This window comes from Ziziphus jujuba, chromosome 9 (assembly GCF_031755915.1).
Source record: "Ziziphus jujuba cultivar Dongzao chromosome 9, ASM3175591v1".
Lineage (NCBI taxonomy): Eukaryota > Viridiplantae > Streptophyta > Magnoliopsida > Rosales > Rhamnaceae > Ziziphus > Ziziphus jujuba.
The window spans coordinates 21,285,001-21,306,471 of NC_083387.1; the positions used below are offsets into that span (position 1 = coordinate 21,285,001).

Below are 21,471 nucleotides of genomic sequence, written 5' to 3' on the forward strand. Positions count from 1 at the left end.
AGACTTAAATGAATAGCCATCGCTGTTAAGAACAACCGAGATCCAATGAGAATTTGCGCGTAGCTTCTGGTCTTTGACATCAAAAAAGAAGGTTGTAATAACGAAACGGACATGTGAGAATTTGGTCCTAGCTAGTGGAACAAGAAAGACATGGATCTATATTCAATACGCAATCAAAGGATTTCCCCCAACGAAGAATTCCCCCTGCTTTGTTTTCGCTCCGCTCGTGCGTGGCACTCCTTGCTCGCGGAGCGGCATACCGAAAAAAGAAAGGTTTTGGAAGAAAAAAAAGTAGATTCCCTTTTGTGACCAAGAGCCCATCCTTGATCCAAGCCGAGTTTTGCATTCCTTAGCTTGGTACAAAAGGCTTCTCGCGGGTCCTTTTTCAAGCCCATCTCGAATACGATGCGGTAGGGTACTCGGGACCCTGCTGGTGGCTGCCACTGCCTCACACTTAAATGCCGCCAGCTCTGTCTTCCTACTTAAGGCATCCGCGACCTGGTTGGTCCGTCCAAGCTTATACTCTAGCACCATATCAATCAAACTTGGCAAGTTTGTCTTGCTTGCCATCGTCCCTGTTTTGGCGTGAGTTTCTTCTGGGTCAGGAAGTCACTCGTCGCCACATTATCCGTCTTGACCACAAATCGTGACCCGCCTCCACTCAAGTAGAATGGTTTATGGTGATATATATATATAAATATATTTCTGCAGTATTTATAGTTTTGACATCAAATGATGATTTGAAATTTTTGGGATATTTAAATGAACAGTTGGATTTGAATATTAAACGATGTTTTTATGATACTGTATTATTTGAAAAAGTATAATCTTACAAAGATTGTTTTTGAGGATACTGTATTATTTATTTGTTAATTGATGTAACATATAGTACCAATACTTCGGATCAGTATTATATTATAGTGCGCGGGTTTGCCACGATGTCTGTAGTATGCTAAGGGTCATGAGGTTGGGTACATCTCAACGGTTTATTATTGCTCCGATACCTTTTATACATTATGGATCGCGAGGTTGGGTTCATCTCAACAGTTTATTATTGCTATGATACATTTCGTACATTAAATGTTGTAAGGTGGGTTCATCCCATGGTTTACAATTTCCATTCCGATGGTGTTTTGGGATGCCATGCACCATTTGGCAGCATTATGTACATCCTGTGGCACAATGTTTATGTTTCTAAGTATATTATTGGTTTTTCGATATTTGTGGTTATTACTGCACTTTTATAATTATTTTGTAAAAATTGTGTTCATATTATCTTATACTCAATATTCATATCGTAATTAAGCTAGTTTATAATACTTTAATGACCTTTGATTCCATATTATTTAAGTATCGGTTGATTGGGGGCACAACTTTTCGTGAAATGATTTCCTAACGGAAAATCTTTCAAAGGAGTGGAACGAGAGGTCCTGAAAGGAAGTTATACAGAAATAAAATAGTATTTTTCTATTATACTATGCTACTCACTGAGATATCTTTATCTCATGTTTAATTTGTTTTTAAATTCATTCTCCTAGGTCCAGGCAGTTAACTGGTAGTCTATCTCTCACACCACTTGTTATTTCATGCTTCCCACCATAGCAGCAGCACCTGTTTTTCTCTATTTATATTTATCTTTTTAGACTTATTTGTATAAGTTGTTTCTTCTAAGTTTTACAAACACTGTTAGAATACTTTGATCTAGATACTGGACACAGTATTGACCATATTATATATATGTGCAGTTATGGCCTGTAGTATAACAAGCTGTAGTTATGAACTAGTTGTGGATCTATATGCTGTTGTGTTTTTATCACTATTTTAAGATATTATTTGATATTGCTTTTGTTCGTTTGTCCACCTTTTAAATGGGGTTCAATTGGGTAATTCCCTAGGATTTCCTAGTGGGACTTTACTAGGTGAGACCATCTAGGAGATCCTGTGAGAGTTTCCGAGGTGGATCCTGTCAGCTTGGTATCAGAGCCAAATTTTGAGCTACGGATAAAAAAATTATGGTTCTTAAAAGTTCTAAACATCAATTTTATGTTAATGTTCAAACCAATTCTAGATTCTTGTTTGTTAGTGACCCAAGACTCTATATAAACATTCGGAAGCATGCCTAACAAGGAAAAAAAAAAATCCCAAAAACCCATTTTATCCCAAAACACGAGAAACCTCTTTCTAGACCCACGAGTTCGAACCGGATCGACCTAAACCCATTTAACACTCAACTGGGTCACTGCCATTTTGTCCAAATTTGGCCACTATCCTTATACACATGCTACATAGAAGGAAGACCACTAAACAGCGACTTCAACCGTGAAAATTTCACGGTGAAACGTCGACCGATGTGCCTAGATTGGGACGGTGAAGTCGGCGGCAGCTTGCGGAGTGGGTCATCAGAGTTTTTGTGTTTTCCATCCATTCCAGGCCAATGCATACATTTATCCCCTCATTTTTGGACCCCCTGAATCCATTCCCATGCTCCGTTTGCCAAGATTTCTCATTGTTTGAAAGATACATCAATGAAGAGTTTGGCCAAGATTTCAGATGATTTTTTCAGCCACCAGAGACACTTTTGGACTGAGGTGAGCACACCATTGTATTACTTATTCTTGGGCTTTTCATTGATACAGACTCTGTAAAGTTTGGGCATCGTTTGATAATTTTTCCATTTTTAAGTTAATTAGTTAAAGATCGAGTAAAATTAGACCGTGTTTGGATAAATATTGGTCAAAATGGACAAAATTGGGGTAAAATTAATATAATTAGATATTATTATGACCCATTATAAGGGTCAATTTCGAAGGACTGGCTGCAAGAAAAGCCGCAATTTTGGATATCGAGTCCTAAGAGCATGCGGTATAATTGAACTACTCAGTATTCAATTTATGTAATTTTCTAGTTGTATAAATCATTTTAAGACATTTGGTTCACACCAATGTATTTAGTTTAGTTATCGGAGCCTGAGATAAATTTTATTATATTTTAGGCACCTATATTGAGCCTAGAGGCGACTTTGCAGAGGAGCAAGAGTGAGTGTCAGTAGTATCTGTGAGTGGTTATATTTTAAAAATATTTTAGGTATGCTAGTATAATATATATGTGGTTTGAATATTTTACATACACATCGTTTAATTTAAATGTTTATTTTATGCATATATGAATATCTACTTTTACATATATGTGTTATTATTTTATGTGACTTTTGATAAGATTTTAAATGGTTTCCAATTCTGTCGAGTTCATAATAAACTTGTGGATCGTGATATTTAAATATCTTTGTATTTGAATTGTGATTTTAATCATTTTGGAAAATAACTGATTTTTAGAAATCGGATTAGAAATTAATGTTTTTAAGCATGTTTATGTGTTCTATAATTTCGCGTACTTAAAAATGATGTAGGATAATATATATTTCACTGTGATATTTATAATTTTGAAATAAAATGATGATTTGAAATTTTTAGAATATTTAAATGCATGGTTGGATTTGAATATTAAATAATGTTTTACGGTATAGTATTGTTTAGAAAAGTTTGATCTTACAAAGATTGTTTTATGGATACTATATTGTTTATTTTTAATTGGTGTACCATATAGTATTAGTGTTTCGGATTAGTATTATATTATAGCGCACAGATTAGCCATGATGCCTGCATTACGCTAAATGTAGTGAGGTTAGGTTCATCCCACAGATTCATTGTTGCCACGATGCCTTTCATACATTAAGAGTCATGAGATTGGGTTCATCCCATAGGTTTATATTGCCACGACGCGTTTAGGACGCTAAAGGTCATGAGGTGGGTTTATCCCATAAGTTTTATTTATTTTACTATCCAATGGTGTTCCGGGACGTCGTGCACCGTTTGGCAGCACTAGGTATATCGTATGGTATATTATTTATGTTTCTAAGTATGTTATCAATTTTCTGATATTTATGGTTGTATTGCACTTTTATGATTATTGTGAAATTACATTTGTATTATTTTATTTTATGCCCAATATTTATTTCAAGATTAATCCAGTTTATAATATTTTAATGATCATTGACTTTATACTATTTGAACATCGATTTCATGATATTGATTTGGGATATAAGTTTGGATTTTATAAAATAATTTTAAATGGCGGACCTTTCAAAAAAGTGGAATGAGTGGTCTTGAGAGAAAGTCTTATAAGAATAAGATATTATATTTTCTATTGCATATCATGTCACTCATTGAGATATCTTTATCTCATGTTTTTATTTGTTTTTAAATTCATTCCCCTAGGTCTAGACAATTAGTAAGTAGTCTACCTCGTGCACCATTTGTTATTTCGTGTTTCCCCACACTAGTAGTTGTATTAATTGTACTTCTATTTTTTTTTTCAAATACTCTTAGAATGCTCTGATCTAGGTATTGAACACAGTATCGACCATATTATATATGTGTAGTTATGGACTATATTTGTATATTTGTATGCTGTTGGGGTTTTGTCTTTATATTAAGGTATTATTTTTTGTGGCATGTGTTGTTTATCCATGGTTGAAGTGAGGTTCCATTAGATATTCCTAGATATTGCTTAGTGGGACTTCAATAAGAAGAACCACCCGGGAGATCCTGGGAGGGTTCTTAGAGTGAGTCTTGTCAACTTGGTATCAGAGCTTTATGTTTCCAATTTTATCGAGATTGTGCATTGCTATACAACTCATCCTGTCTTTTATCTTCCATGTCTATTCTTTGTTTGGTGTTAATTATATTTTGACTTATTCTTTCATATTGAATTTTTTTTTTATGCCCCATAGAGGTAGACATGGTTGCTAACAAGCTTCAACTTGAAGCATCAATGCGTCCACTTATAAGAAGCATCTTGTTGAGCATTTGGCTTGATCCCTCGAAAGGAATGGGTTTATTAGGTATTCTATCCATTAAGCTCGTAGACTTGGAGCAGTAGGTTTTGATGGCTTCACAAACCCTATTATAGCTTTATCTTGGCTAGCTAACATGGAGAAAATCTTAAACAAGGGTATGCAGTGTTCGAATGAGGACAGAGTCAGGATTGCTAGCTTCATAGTAGAGGAAAATGCAAGAAAGTGTGGACGTATGAAAGGACCAAGAGACATTACACTTAGGTACAGTTCAAGTTTCTTTTCATACAGAGTCTTGTTCTCTAGCCTTTGTTGAGATTAAGAGGCTAGAGTTTGAGACACTCACTCAGGGTAGTACGAAATTTTTTGAGTATGAGCGAAGATTTAAGGAGCTATCAGAGTTCTGCCCTAATTTGGTTACGGATGAGGTCAGCAAGAAGAGAATGTTTCTTTATGGATTGAGTGAGCCTAAAGCATTGAGCATCTTAAGTGTAGTTCACCCAATGTATTAGTCTATGAGAGATGCTGCCCTAGAGGTAGAGAGACAGACCTTGATGGGCAAGTCTAAACGCCGATCATTTAATAGCTTGTCTTTGGGGAGCCCCAGCCAGGGATCGTCTAAGAGGGGTAGTTTCAATTTAGAATCTTCAGGTAGTAGAGAATCCAAAGAGGGTAGGCATGACGTCAGGAGCCACAAATTTCAGAGAGGTGGACATACCCAATGTTTAGAATTTCAATCAATGGGTGGTGGCAGTAGCCATTTTCGAAGATTTGCAGGCCAAGGCAACTTCCTTTCTATATGTAGCTTTTGTGTCAAGTTTTATGATGGACCATGCCAGTGGGATGGATCATGTTTTCGGTGCGGTCAGTCAAGACACTTTAAGAAGGATTTCTCCTATCGAGGACACAGTCAGGCTAGAGCCTTAGGATTGGGCACTTAATCTCAGCAGACTAGTTTTCACTAGACTGGTGGGTACAAAGGATAGGATACATAAATAAGCCAGACTTCAGTTCTACCAACATTGGACAGCATTACGCATCTACAGCTAAAGGCAGAGGTCAAGAAGGACGACCATCTACTAGAGGCAGGGTATACGCTATAACCAAGCAAGAGACACAGGCCACTCCCGATGTTGTGACAGGTACATTATCTATGATTGGTGGCGATGCACGTGCACTCATTGCCTCAGAGGCCACACACTCTTTTATTTCATGTGAGTATGTTGCATGAGTCAGGATGATTCTAGTTCCTTTGGGGTGTTACCTAGGAAGTTTCATACTAATAAGATGATTCTTTAAACCTAGTCAAATGTTCAAGAGTAGTTATTTTCATTTAATGGAAATTAAGTTCTTGATATTAGAACCTGGTATAGACCTCAATTGGTTGATGCATTTTGGTGATCTTGTGTAGAGCAAGTTGTTAAGAATTAAGTTCTAAATTTCATAAGTTAGCTTTGTGGCATCTCCTTTTGGATGATGGTTTTAGATCTGGTTTTGATATTTTATATCCTTAGAGATTGAGGGTTTTATGCTAATAATGTTTATGGATCTAAGGTGGTTGATATTCTTGGTGATAACTTGACCTTCTAAGGAATATGATTTTTGGGGCATAGCCAGAACATAAGAAAGTAATGAATATTTTCCTATGGTTCGAGGATTTAATAATTAGCTCATAGTATTTAGTTGTAATATTAAAATTAAGATTAAAATTTCTTTAATGCTTAAGGTGTAAATTCTTGGCGTCTATTTGAAATTGAAAGATTCTAAGGTTTTCTTAAAAATGATATTTGAGATGATGACGGGAGTCAAACTTGATCTTTTCGATTCTTATTTTTTGGTGTTGACAATCGTGAGGATTATTTTAGGTTTTATAAGCAATCTAAGGCCTTCCATTAGAATAAATATAACAATCTTTGTTTTATGACTTTGCTGAAATTGATGAAAAGAGCAATGTTTGTCTAAGTTAAGAAAATTAGATAATCAATGAGAGACATGGGTCTTAAAATTGCAAGCATTAGGAGTGTAGTCAAAGGCAAGAAAGAACAATCTGAGTTTTAACTTTGTGACATTGGTATTTGGTTTGAGGCAATTAGATTTAAGTTCTAAACTTTTCTTTTGATTTGATGGATCAATTTTTGGGAGAGTTACGAGTTGTGCCAGAGTGATATAGATGATTATGAGATAACTTTGGGAATTGAGATTGAAAGATATGTACTTGTGTGATTTTATTTAGGAGTTTGATAGTTTTCTCTTGCTACTATTAAGGTTAAGGTGAACTAGTTGTTGATCACTTTGCCAGAAGTTGGTTCTTACTTTTGGATTACTTGTGGATGTAAAGTTGTTTTGTATCGTAATTGTATTTTCTATTATATTTTCTATTGCTTCATACCACTCACTGAAATATTTTTATCCCATGTTTTATTTGTTTTTAAACTCATTCCCATAGATCCAGGTAGTTAACTAGTAGTCTACCTTGTGCACCGCTTGTTATTTAGCTGAAATATCAACTTGCCCCACATACCCCGAAAACAGCGGTGCATTGTCCATAACTGGGCAATTTTTCTCCCAAAAATCAGGACCACGGGGCGGGTTTGGGATAAATCTTTAAGCCTCGAATTAGGGACAGGCCGGGACCGAGAATAAAGAAACTGGCCCGTATATATTTACTTATTATTTTTTTATATTTTTATATATTTGGACTATTGTATTTTTTAAGGATGTATATTATTATAATTGTAAATTTGGACTTTGATGTATTTTATTGTATTTTTATTATATTTTAGTCCATTTATTTAGATTTTATTCATAAAAGAAAATTTTTTTTATATAAATTTCTCAAAAAAAAAATCAATTATAAAAAAAAATAAAGGGGAAAAACCACCGTGCCCTGTCCTTGATTGGGAAATCCTCATCTCTGATCGGTCTCTAAAAAAAAGGGGAAAACCGCGAGGATGGGATGAAAAATTTTCCACGGGGATGAGGATGGAATTTAAAAAACCGGCTCCGGCCTCCCCCGTTGACATTTCTTAAAGGGTGGTTTTTGAAGTTTGGAATAAAATTGTAGCTAGAATGTTGATCCTAGTTCAAAAGATATTCTTATGGCCAGGATATAGTGGATGAACATTGAAGTTGAAATTGTTAGCCCAAAAGAATCGATACATGTGAGAGATCCAATTGAGTAAAATTCTAATGCTAATAGTTTTTTCTATGAAGAAATATTATTGGTTTAAGATTTTTACGGACCAGAATCCTAGTCCTATTGGGGTTACACGTAAAAGAGTTACAATTCTATTGGCTATATAAAAGGGTCGAGCTTAAGATTTTGGACACATCTTTCTTCACACAGACACATTTAAACACTCAATCAACAGAAATTTTTTCATATCATCATTCAAGTTTTTCAAGCATTCAAGCTTTTGGAGTCTCCAATTTTCTAGATTTTGTTTCAAATTTTCAATTTCTTCTACTTATTCATCATTATTTCATTCGAATTTTGTTTGTTTAAGTTCTTTTAAATGTCAAATCAATAAAAGAACCTATTGAAAATTAGCTCACTATTTTCAAGTACAATTATTTGAATATTAAGGATACTAGTTGTAATTTTCAAAATATAAAGGATTAAATTATAATTAATACAAATCTTAAAGGTTCATATGTAATATTCCCTTAAATTAATTGTGCATACGGAAGTTTCTGATTTTTTCCTCCAAGTACAAATATCAACAAAATAGTGTCCAAGAGCCACAAATTACTTGTTTCTCCAAAGTTAGGCAGTTTAAAGACATCGATCCTTTGTCCAACACCCTTTGTCTTTATACCACAAATTTGCATAAAATCAAGCTTGCATGCATAATTCTAGTTTTTCCTTCGCTATTTATACTATTAAATTAAAAACTCCACCAAACTCTCACAAGATCAACGAAAAGAATATCCCTCTTCAAATTTATTTATAACCACAGAAAGTAAAATAGTATTCGATCAAAACTCACTCTCAATTAATCATCCATTTTGTGGCTGACAAAAGCCCTTCATGGGGTTTGGGAGCAAATAAAGCTCGGACCCATTATCTATATATATATATATATATATATATTTCTTGGTCCAGTTGGCAAGAAAGAAATAGATCTAGTTTATATATATGATTCACTTTGACGTGATGATTTAGAAGTGTACAAAAACATGCCTAACTCCCAAACATCAGCTCATAAACCCTTCACATGGTTTTGCTCCACAAATCTTCTTGCATAAAATAAGACCCTCTAAAGGGACTTTGTCTAGCTTTCTGAACATACATATATGACAAATACATTTTCATTGCGTTTCATTGCATCAAATAAAGTAGCACTACTTTTAAGTGTCCCAAAATCACTTTGATGATCATGATCATAATCAGTGCGACTAAGCTCATAAAAATGGCAAGCAAGTGGCAGAAACTGGCTGCCATTGGACAGAAAAGAATCGTCCGAAGAGTAGGTTTGGTAGCTGAAAAGGGTCACTTCGTTGTGTATTCAGGTGATGGTAGACGGTTTGTTCTTCCGTTGGAGTATCTCAACGATGACATCTTCAGGGAGCTTCTTAGGATAGCTGAAGAAGAGTTCGGTTTGCCAAGAGATGGTCCTATTACGTTGCCATGTGATGCAATTCAATTGGAATGTATAGTCGCTTCGATCCGACAACGAAATTCTGAAGATTCGGACAAGGTGTTGGTATTATCCAAAGCTAGTGGTCGTTGTTCGTCGTTTTCTTATTCACATCAAGAAACAATCAGCCGACAGCTGCGGTTAATATGCAGTTTCTAAGGAAGGCTTGTGTTTTATTGAGAAACTACTTTGTGTAAATTTGGATACAACATGTTAATGAAACTGCATGCTGAGGATTTATAATCCAACATATTCAATTGCATGGAATTTTTTTTTCTTTAATCTGGATGAGAAATCAAAATGAAAATTATTATTCGAAAAAACAATAGTAACATGCGTTTACCCTTAGATTGTTCCTATATGACATCATAATTATGGGTTTGATTATATTTAAAGCCTCCATTATTCAAAAACCATTATATTTAAAGTCTAAACTAGGAAGTTTTTAGTTTACGTATTGCTAGAGTTTATCCAAATCAATCATAAATAAACATCTATATATATATATATATATATATACATATATAGCGTATCCATAGATATAAACTAAAGTAAACAAAATATTGTTTCAGTCAAAGATTTTTATCAAAACAGATAATTAATTAGTTTTTGTCTATTCTCTATCGATTTGGATGTAAAGATATTAATTTAAGCTGTATGTTAATATGAGTTATTTTACTAAAACGTTAACATAAGGAATATATTCCTTTCCTCAAAAAAAAAGAAAAAAAAAAAAGAAAAAAGAATATATTCCTTATTTCATATTAAAAAGAAAAGAAAAGAAAGAATATTGTTTAATATGAGTTTATGTACATGTGTATCAGCGGGACAAATTTTATAAATTAAACAAAAATAATTTAATTAAATATTATGTCATTAGTTATTCAACTAATGTTCATGATGAACGATCCATACCAAAATAAAATAAAATAAACTTGAAAATCACATATATATTATGAATGATAAGGAATATATTTGCGTATTAATCAACTTTAAAACAATTTTATGAAGAGATGGAACATATTGCATCAAAAATTAATTAACATAACTTTGCTCTTTTCCTTCTAACGTCACTAATTATTAATTAATATGGCTTTGCTCAAAACTATATATGATAGTGCTTTTTCATAAGTAGTTATTCTATAGCATTTTTTTCCAATAACATTTCATATAGATGCAGCTGGATTTTTGGTTACAAATGGCAAAAAAATACTTTTCAATTAAAATTAAAATTTAAATGTTTACTTTTAATCAAGCACTTTTAAAATGTTAAGCACTTTTTTGTTTTAGAAAACCATACCTCCATTAAGCATCTAAACAAGTGTTTTAAAAAACCAAAAAAATAAAAACCATAAAAAATAAAATAAAAACATGAACTGACGACCACTATAATCCAATAAAATTACAATACTTTCTTCAACTCCTATACTAATAGTACCTCTAGAATCATAATATTAAAATAACAACAAAATTTTCCATTAAAAAAAAAAGTGATAGTGGTTGAAATTTTGCAACCTCTTGCAATATATAGACAGCGTTGTTGCTTAATTAATTATTTAATTTTCTTTGCCATATATGTTCACATTCTGATTCCTAATAATTAGGGTCAGAGTTTCTAAGCCCTCCAATCTTAATTTCACGTGTCAATGGTAGAAAGTTTGGTCTTCACCATTATTTAAAAGCCCAGAAATTCCTATCACATCACGTTACCTAACCACCATTTTATATATATTTCTTAAATAGTACTACCCAATTGAAATGCTAAAAAAACAAACAAGGTGGGATAGCTAGTTGGACGATTAAGTCTCGATGGCTGGCTTATTCTTAGCCGGCAACATAGAATTCCTTACCTTTCGTATCAATATACACCATTATATTATATTGTATAGCATATCTTTTTTTATTTGATAATTATTGTATACATAATCATATAATTTTTCTTACATATAGAAAATTTCAGATGAGTTTTATCCAAACATCTATATAGATGATGGTTTTTTTGAAAAACATTTATTAATGTACATACAATAAAGTGACTAATTTTTTGAAAAACTATCATTTTTATTAGTATTCCGGACAATATTTATCTAAAATTATCCACATATAGACTCTCTCTAATGGTATATTGCTTAATTACACTTTTATATGGGATTTTAGATATTGAACTTTTATTTTATAATATTCATTTCTTAAACATTGAATGCATTTTGTTTTGTATATTGTGGTTTACTTTTTCGCCAATATATATCTATATGTAGTACACAATCGTGATGCATAACAATTGCACCAGGCTGACGTGGCTCTAATCTGTCTAATTAATATAGGAGGAAAAAAAATTTCATTACAAATTGATCAATATATTATTTGTCAATGGGTTCATATTTGATTCCACTCTAGCTGTCACTTAAAGTCTTTTTTCATTAAAAAAATATTAGAAAGAAAATCCAAAAATTTTAATCCCATTTTATTTACAATTTTTTTTTTAAACATATATGTTGGATAAGGATCAAATTGAAAATTCTCAGAGCTAAAAACTACTAGTCAGTGTCACATAATCTGTTCCCAAAAAATTGAAAATTTTGAGGGGAAGATTGAATTATTGGGTATTCGGTCTACGTAATGATATTTGATTTGTGTTCTTGTTGCTCAAAGTCTTCTATTTTCTCTCTATTGTTAGCATCTATGTCCATTCGATGGGCCAGGCCAATCAAAATTTAGTAAGTCAAAGGATAATTATAATAATAACTTTTTTTTTTTTTTGGTGAATAAGGTAATTGTTAAAACTAGCCATTTTGTAATCTGTGAGATTAGACAATAAATTAATCCGCACTTTCAAAGGTAAGTTCAATTTTTATTATTATTATCTTTTTTATGAAAGATAAATTCAAATTAGAATTGGATTTCAGTGATGCTGGTAGTGGCATATACTGGATTTATTATTTTATGAAATAATTGTCATATAACATAAAGGTGCATATTAAACATGAGGCAAATTGAAGCATTAACAATTGAGAGAGATGAGAAACCGGTGATTTCATCTACCTAGATTAGATAGAACGTTTAGCTTATATGCTTTGGGGGCGAGAGGTGGTTTTATCTACTTTTGCAGCCAATGCTTATATATATATATATATATATATATGTATAGTAGTATTATATTTTTCTATACAGAGATAAAGATAATTTTTATGTAGTGAAAAATTTATGAAAATGAACTTATTCATAGTTAAACTACAAAAATTATGTAGATTTAGGGGATGTAGATGCTAATCATCACAGTCATTTTTTATAAATCATTTACCATATCATTTCTTTATATGAAGATTTTATAGAATGGATATCTCACATTAAACAACATATTGCAAAATATAGGCATCAAAGAATATGTTGTTTAATGTCATGAGGCACCCATATTATGATTGGAGAAAAACATCCATTTTAACAAAATTATATATATTAATGATGATATAAGGACAAAAGAATGTATGATAGAACTTAGCCTAGCCATGAAATTAACTCAAGTCTAGGTTGATGATAGTTAGAACAATTTAATATTCAATGGATCCCAACTCAATTCAAAATCTCTTAAAAAACACAAAAACATAAAATCTTAGAACTAAGTTTTTTGGTGGAGTTAGAAGATAATATATTAATAATCAAGGATTAGTAGCCAGCCCCTCTTCAAAGTACATATGAAGGATTCGAACATTAGGTGTCCAACTTAATACCAAATCAGGCAGGGATGCAACTATTATTTCAAAGCATTACAATTGTAGGAAGAAAATGGAAATCTAACTCCTAATCATATAGAATACTATCCAGTAACGTATTTTTCAAACTCTGCCTGTTTAGTTGATATGCCAACCTTTTCAATAAGTTCCAATGTACTGAGTGGACCTTACAGATTTATGTTGGACCCTATTCAAGAACCCAACATAGGCTCCTAGTCTTATATCCTGCAATATTCCTCCATCAGTTTTTTAAAAAAGCAGCCAGTGAATTAGTTCTTAAATTCAACTCCACCTCTTTTTGTTTTTATCTTGGGAGTCGGCAATTGAAACATATTTGCTAGAGTATAGTAGGCAATCTATTCCCAGTGATAACTTCCTTTATTACCAAAAGTCATTTGAGATAAAATTTTAAAATATCCACCATTACTTTCTTTATTAAATAATTAAACTACCGGCTTTTTTTAATTTTTTCCCTTTTTTTGAACATGCTAAAAAGACAAAAGAAAATAAGAACAAGAGAAAGTCTTTCCTCTTGTTTTGATTTTATTTTTTTTTTAATAAAAAAATCTTCATCTTAAAGATTTGCATTTTTTTTTTCTTAATCCTAAAACATTTTGTTGGTTGACAGTATTCCTACGTTTGTTTTCAGAAAGTGATGCAAAAAAGACAATATACTAACTTCTTGAGCTAGCTTTGGCTACTTGTGGGTTCTGGCATTACTTACTTTCCATCTTCCAAAAAAGTAAACACGAAAGTCAAAGAGAAAAAAAACCAGCTTCAATTAGCTGTTTAACTCTTTTAATTATGGTTTCCACAATCATGCCTTAACCTTTTAGTTAGCTGCTAGCCAAGGGTTAGTCAGAGTTGTCCTGCCAAATAAAATAATAAAATAAAATAAAAATTAAGAAATTTGGACCAAGTCCAAGTCAAGTGGAAAAAAGGATAAGGCCAAAGTTAAGTCACGCAGATTTAATAACTAGCAATGTATATATATTTATGCTGACCAAAAATTATTTCGGACAGCTTGTGAATGACGACAGCTGAAAGATACCAAAATAATAAACAAAACACCCAATGATTTAGAATACAAGTTTGGTTTATTTGCTAGCCAACTTTCTACAATCTTTTTCCATATGTTTTGAATACAATGGGAAAGTTTAGCATACCCCTTTTTTTTTTTTTTTTTTTTTGTTTTTTTCCTCAACCCAAAGTTTTGGTCAAAAACTACGTATCTTATATTGCATTCAAAACATCTTTCTTAGCTTATAAAAAACACTTCTGTGATCCCAATTTTAAATTTTTTTAATGGGAAAAAGATTCATCATTTATTATTTTCTTTGTAGTCTATAAATACACTAACATTTGTGACTAATTTTTAGTGTGCAAAGAGGGGGTTGAACCACTCAAAGCATATAGTTATAGGAAAAGAAAAGCCCAACTAAAAATGGGTGAAACCAATGAAATAAGTTCAGCACCTATAACCCCAAGGCCTGTCGACGCCGCTTCAAGGCCTCCGGCTGTGGCAGTGCCTCCTGCTCAGTATCAATCCGGTGGCAAAGACGCAGCAAACACAAACAAAACACCGAAATCCTTAACACCGAAAAGCCGGACTCCGCGCTTCATTACTCCGATAGGGAGTCCTGTTAGGAGGGCTCTCAGGCTCACAAGGCTTAACCCTCAAGATGCATGGCTTCCAATCACCGAGTCACAAAATGGTAATGCTTTCTACGCTGCTTTTCACACTCTATGCTCTGGAATTGGAATCCAAGCCCTTGTGTTCCCCGTTGCCTTCACATTTCTTGGATGGTAAGTCAACAAATTCTTCATGTATATGTATATATATGTATATATATACATAATACTGTCGATGTAGAAAATGTTTTCTGCTTTTGCTACTACAAAGTGAACAGACTGGTATGATATGGTACTGGCTAAAGATATTTCTTAACTCAAACAAACAACGAAAATTAAACTTATTTACTTTTTTCTAAGTTTTCTTTTTTCTTTTTTTTTTTTGGTTAGTTGTCTTATCTAAACTTCAAACATAAAATTGGGGAAATTCTAAATTTTTATTTATTTTTTCCTCCTCCAGGACATGGGGAGTAATTTGCTTGACAGTGGGATTCATATGGCAACTTTACACCCTATACTTGCTTGTTCAACTCCATGAATCTCCCGAAACTGGCATACGCTACTGCAGATATATGCAACTTTCAAATGCAACTTTTGGTAATTAATTAGCTCTTAATTTTCACTAATTAGACAAAAAAGACATTCCATTCTTAAATTTTTACTTCTTAATTTAATTAGCCTATTCCAAGTCTGTTACTTGTAGATCTCTAAAATGGATTATGGAAAAATTTTCCATTTAAAAAAAATTGTCAGAAAAATTGATTATTGCTTGAGCACAATTTTTGTTGATTTTTTCATAAACTACACCAATCCCAAACCAAACCTTATTTTAAGGAGCTTGTTCTCTTTCTATGCAGGATACAAGCTATCAAAAATCTTATCCTCATTTCCAATCTTGTATCTATCCGGTGGGTCATGTGTGGCGGCGATCATCATCGGAGGGTCAACAGCGAAGTCCTTCTTCCAGATTATATGTGGGGCCACATGCACTGCTAAGCCATTGACAATGGTAGAATGGTACTTGGTGTTTACATGTATTGCAGTGGTTTTCGCTCAGCTGCCAAACCTGAACTCCATAGCCGGGATTTCGCTCATCGGAGCTATCACAGCCATTGGATATTGTACGATCATATGGGTGGTTTCCGTGGCAAAGGGGAGGCTTCCTATGGTATCATACAATCCAGTGAGACACGGCTCCCAAACTGAGCAAGTCTTTGATATTCTAAATGCACTTGGAATGATTGCTTTCGCTTTCAGAGGTCACAATCTCATTCTTGAGATTCAGGTATATATATATATTTCTAAAATCATACATTTGGTATTCATTCTTTTCCTAATTCAAGTCCCTAGCTAATCCAAGAAACATTTTCAAGCCAAAATTTTTTTATTAAAAAACCAAAAATTCATGTTTGGCATTTCTTATGGTTAAAAATATAATAGTGTCAACAAGTTTGCTTACTAAAACTTAGATATCAAACGATGTGTTATTATTTTAGTGAATTTGTTTTTCATGATTTTAGATTATATTAACTTGTCAATCAATAATAAACCATTATATTGATTAGTATCTAAAATTTGATAAAAAAAGTTGAGGACTATAGCAATACTTTAAAAAGTAATTAATTTGATATAACTCTTATTTTCCAAAATATATGATATGTTAAATTAGAATGCTAACAGGTCAGCAATTAGATTATTATGTGAAAAAACAGTAGCAGTCCCAATCGAAAAAATAAATTGTTATATTTGACACTCTTTTGAGATAATTTGTCTACTTGGAAAAGATAACTCCTTTAATGGGTAGTTGGCTTCTCGAATTTTATAATGACATAAATGATCCTTTTTCATCAAGTAGGATTTGAATATAAAATAGCATCTTGCTATGTACCCATGTGAACAAATTTCTTTAACCTCACAGTGTGAACAATTTATTTAAATAATCGTATTTTGCCTTACTTTCAGCCTTCTTTGAAGGTACCTATCTTTTTACGCTTTCTTTGGACGAAACTTGTTCTTATTAAATTTCAATATAAAATACCAGCGTCAGAGTTTACTTCCTCAACATTATTTTTTAATAAACAATTTTGAAAACACCGAAAAAATTGGAAAATGATCGCTTAATCATAAACTTTAAGCAAAATATAAAACTGAGTGAAAGAAGACTTTTGACTGTGTATTGATCTTTCATGATATGCTTGAGTTTAATTAAGATGTTGTCTATTAGAATCTATAAAATCATGAAGTATAAGAGTTAAGACTTAAGAGTTTATTTAAATTACTTTATTTCCCCGAGAAAAATAATAGGAAAAAATTGAGTAAATATTAATGATGTTGATTTGTTGCAGTCCACAATGCCATCAAATGAGAAGCACCCATCAAGAGTGCCAATGTGGAGGGGTGTCAAGGGTGCTTATCTAATTGTAGCATTGTGCTTATACCCTCTTGGAATTGGAGGCTACTGGGCGTATGGTCAGATGGTACTCTATATTTCAACTCTTATATTTCAATCATTTTAATTAAATTATGACTTTTTCCGTTTTTAGTTTATATATATATATAAAGAACAAAGGAAAACATTTATGTGGTAACATTTTTTTATGTTTTTTTTTTTTTATTTTGATTTTTTTGATTTGATTTGATTTTATTTTTGGAGAAAACAAAGGCAAAACATATATATTTGTAAAATTTCTAAATGGAGAAAAAATTGTGTTGCTCAAACAGATACCAGAAGGGGGAATGCTAGCAGCATTTTTTGGATTCCATAGGAAGGACCTCTCGGAGTTCGTTTTAGGACTCACAAGCTTGTTTGTGATAGTTAATAGTGTGTGCTCCTTCCAGATCTACGGTATGCCAATGTTTGATGATATAGAGTCCCAGTACACAAGGAGGATGAAGCAGCCATGTCCATGGTGGCTCCGTGCCATTCTGCGAGTTTTATTTGGTTTCTCCTGCTTCTTCGTCGCTGTGGCCATCCCTTTCTTGGGAAGCCTTGGTGGTCTCATTGGAGGTGTCTCATTGCCAGTAACTTTGGCTTATCCATGTTTCATGTGGCTCAAGATTAAGAAGCCAAAGATTTATTCTCCAATTTGGTTCCTCAATTGGGTGCTTGGAATTGGTGGAATGCTTTTAAGTGTGGTTCTGAGTGTTGCTGGAGTTTACGTGATTATACAAACTGGTATCCATGCCAATTTCTTCAAGCCTCAGTGATTGGTATTTATGTACAAACATATAATATGTCATGGGTATTGATTTTAGTTATGTCCCAAAATTGTACTATATATTATATATTGGTTGTGTTCATGGAGTTTTGATATATATATATATATATATATTCATGAAAAAACAATTTGGTAGTGAATTTGTTATCCACTTATATTCATTTTTCTTTTCACTAATTTCTAATTCTTGTTTCAAATTCTCCAATAATTAAAAAAATATATATATGGTGTAGTTTGTGAATCATTACTACTCCTACTGTGTAAAATTAATTTGGTTCCATTAATATTTTTATTTGATATTGAGTATAATAGGGATAATAGTTGACAGTGGATTTACCTTTGGGTTCTCACCAGATTAGCACCGTTCATTTGCTGAAAGATGGATTGATAAACAGTGGATTGGCTAGTACTTGCTGGCGATAAAAGAGCTTGATTACAAATAGCCCTTAGGAAATTATTGAATAGACTCTCCTAATGCATTCCTTTTTATTTATTTATTTATTTATTTTATGAATTGTTCAAATGAACTCTCTCACAAACAGATGTAGATGATACAAATAGAATCCGTATGGGTTCCATACATCTTTTCATAGAGGTCCAATAAGACGGGCGGCCCATTAAGTAAATTGTTCTCTATAATTATGAAACCAAATGAGTTCACGTGGGGATAGTCTATAGTGGCAAACTTCAGACATTGTTTCCAATAACAAAAATCTTTTTTTTTTTTTTCCAAGTTATTTATTTTTTATTTTTTGAAAATGAATCATAGATTAGTAGAATTATCTAGCAAAAGTCCAAAGTTTGAAATATCCACATACTAAAAACAAAATTAAACTATTGTCTTCTTTATTTAAAAGAACTAATAATGAATAGTTGAATAGCATCCACTTTTTGATGGAAGTGAGGAGGATGAAATCAGCAATTTGAATCTTCTCCAACAAAAAGATTCTTCTGATTATTGGGAAAAAAAAAAAAAAAAAGACGAAGCGAACGGATTGATTGTTATAAAAGTGAATTTTATCTGATAGTCGAAGTCAATATTTAATATAAAAATATATTCTCATTAGTTTTACTAATAGATCAAACAAATATAATATTATATTAATTTCAACAATTTAGAGCATCTTTAATACGTGCTATTTTAGCATGGCATTGTTAAATTATAGCATAAAATTATTTTTCACCTTTTTCAATAGCAAATTGTAAAAGTTACCAGTGTCATTTTTTATGTTAAATTCAGTATCAAAATTATAATTTGGTAAATTTTAATAGTGGATCCCACGTAATCGAGTTTGTAAGATCCACACTATTTATTGATAAAAGTTTTAACTTTTAATTATCTTTCAATAAATAAAATTAAAAATAGATAGGATCTATAACCATTTAATATTTAAACTATTGTAATATTTTTTTATTGATAAAATGGGTTGCATCATTATTTAAAAATATTTAAAATTTGACAATTCTATTTTTCAGTTTACACTATTAAAGAGATAGTACTAAAATTTAGCATTGATATTTATTATTGGAGGATTTATATTAATATCAAATTTTAAAAATATTAGTTGTAAAATAATATTTAGAAAATGCTCTAATATCACAAAACCAGTCCACCAGCTATGTGTTGGATTCCTATTAAGGCTACAAATGGTTAATTTGATGATGTATGATATTACATTTTCTTTTCTTTTCTGCTTTTTTTTTTTTTTTGGGCCAAAAACAAAAAGATGATGCACATTTTATTATGTTAGCAAACTGACAAAAAAAAAAAAAAAAGAGAAAGAATTATGGCCAATCATAGTAAGTACGTGCATTTATTAATTTGATGATGTATGATAATCCATTATATTTATTTGGCCAAAAAAATAATAGACTTTTTGTAATGGTAACAAACTGGAAAAGAAAAAAAAATAAAAAAAAAGAAATTTGTGGCCAATCATAGTACGTACGTGCATTTAAAAAAAAAAAATTATTACCACGAAGTCAAAATTAGAAAAAACAAACCCAATTTCATGCTGAACAGTACATAGCTGAAGCTGAACAATTGTGACCAGTTGGTGTAGTATTTCAAAATGAAAGAGGCAATACTTGGGACTTTTGGAGGCCGGAGTGTAACAGCCCAGTCCAGACCAGATATTGTCCTCAGACCACCCGTATGCAAGACCACCTATATGCAGATATTGTCATCAGACCACCTGTATTGACATACCGATCCGGGTACTGGCTCTGATACCATCTATAACAGCCCAACAGATCCGGGTACTGGCTCTGATACCATCTGTAACAGTCCAGTCCAGACCACCCGCATGCAGATATTGTTTTTTTTGGGCTTGGGGAGTCATCTTACAACCCAGCCCTCAAGGATTTAAAACGCGTCTGCAACGGAAACGTATCCACACGCTTATAAGCCATGCTTCGTTCCCCTTTCCAACCGATATGGGACTTCACACGGAGTACCAAAGATTTTCGTGGGGGAAGGGCTTAGGAGGTCTCAAGCCACTCACCCTAACTGAATAATAATATAATAATAATAACAATAAAATACATATGTACATATATAGTAGTAATTTGCCATGAAATAAAAAGACTAATTAAGCAAAGATACAGCAAATCTGTAAACATAGTATAGAGACAAAAAAGAAGTAGAGAGAGAGAGAGAGAGAGAGAGAGAGAAGGAAGATGAAGAAGAAAAAAAAAGAGGGTGGAGTATAAATTTAAAAGTATAGATCACTTTGGATTTTGGTATAACTTCTTTTTTTTTTTTTTTAAAGAAAAAAAAGTGTTTAATTTGGCTTTTTTCAAAAGAGAAAAAATGTGATTAAGAACATGAGATTTTTGTCCATTTTCTAAATTTAAAATTAGTTTTATGTTTCACAAAACAAAGATATTACAAGGAAGGAAAGTGAACTATTACAAGGATGGAAAGATAACGGGAGAGCTGGGAAGCTAGGAAGCTGGGAAAATGATGCCTCTCTCTTCTACCCAAGCAATATATTTATAGCCTCCAAGTTATCGACATTAGCATATAAATATCATGAATAGTGTTTTTTATTATTCATGCAAAGTTGTTTTAATAAATAGGGTGGTAGAGATCTTTTAACAAAGATAAATATCATGTAACGCTATTTATAAATAGTGTTGTATTTAATGATGGCGCAGAGACTCTTTTTTTTTTTTTTTGGTTTGGAAAGTTAACCCTCCATCTGTTGATAAGTTATTTTCTGCTATGGAATCAAAGGATAGTGCTGGAGACTATTGATTTAACATAAGCTTGAGATTAATTCTTTCTTTAGCTTCTACTACTAAGTCTTCTGGCACATTTAAGATACTTAACTAATATGCTGTCTTTTTCAATAGATTTTATACTTGTCGCTTTTGTTCATTTGAAAGAAAATAAT

At 32.2% G+C, this 21,471-nt stretch overlaps 3 protein-coding genes across 3 annotated transcripts in view; 2 read left to right on the forward strand and 1 right to left on the reverse strand.

The window, feature by feature from the left end:
* The window catches only part of LOC125419734 (putative cytochrome c biosynthesis ccmC-like mitochondrial protein), a 1,300-nt gene extending 640 nt beyond the window's left edge, over nucleotides 1-660 (reverse strand). Inside the window, exon 1 of the mRNA XM_048466217.2 lies at nucleotides 1-660. This exon is cut by the window's left edge and continues 640 nt beyond it. Within this exon, the coding sequence (XP_048322174.2) occupies nucleotides 1-113 (113 nt within the window). The 5' untranslated portion in view covers nucleotides 114-660.
* Nucleotides 661-9,068: 8,408 nt separating this feature from the next.
* LOC107427307 (auxin-responsive protein SAUR68) lies at nucleotides 9,069-9,735 on the forward strand. Its single transcript, XM_016037685.4, has one exon. It carries the CDS (start codon nucleotides 9,226-9,228, stop codon nucleotides 9,649-9,651), a length of 426 nt encoding a protein of 141 aa, XP_015893171.4. The 5' UTR covers nucleotides 9,069-9,225; the 3' UTR covers nucleotides 9,652-9,735.
* Nucleotides 9,736-14,547: 4,812 nt separating this feature from the next.
* On the forward strand, nucleotides 14,548-18,213 carry LOC107427321 (lysine histidine transporter-like 8). The gene is made up of 5 exons (XM_060820241.1): nucleotides 14,548-15,029; nucleotides 15,316-15,452; nucleotides 15,713-16,140; nucleotides 17,201-17,332; nucleotides 17,577-18,213. The coding sequence occupies exons 1-5, from the start codon at nucleotides 14,668-14,670 to the stop codon at nucleotides 18,060-18,062; spliced, it is 1,545 nt and encodes a 514-aa protein (XP_060676224.1). The 5' UTR covers nucleotides 14,548-14,667; the 3' UTR covers nucleotides 18,063-18,213.
* Nucleotides 18,214-21,471: the final 3,258 nt, after the last annotated feature.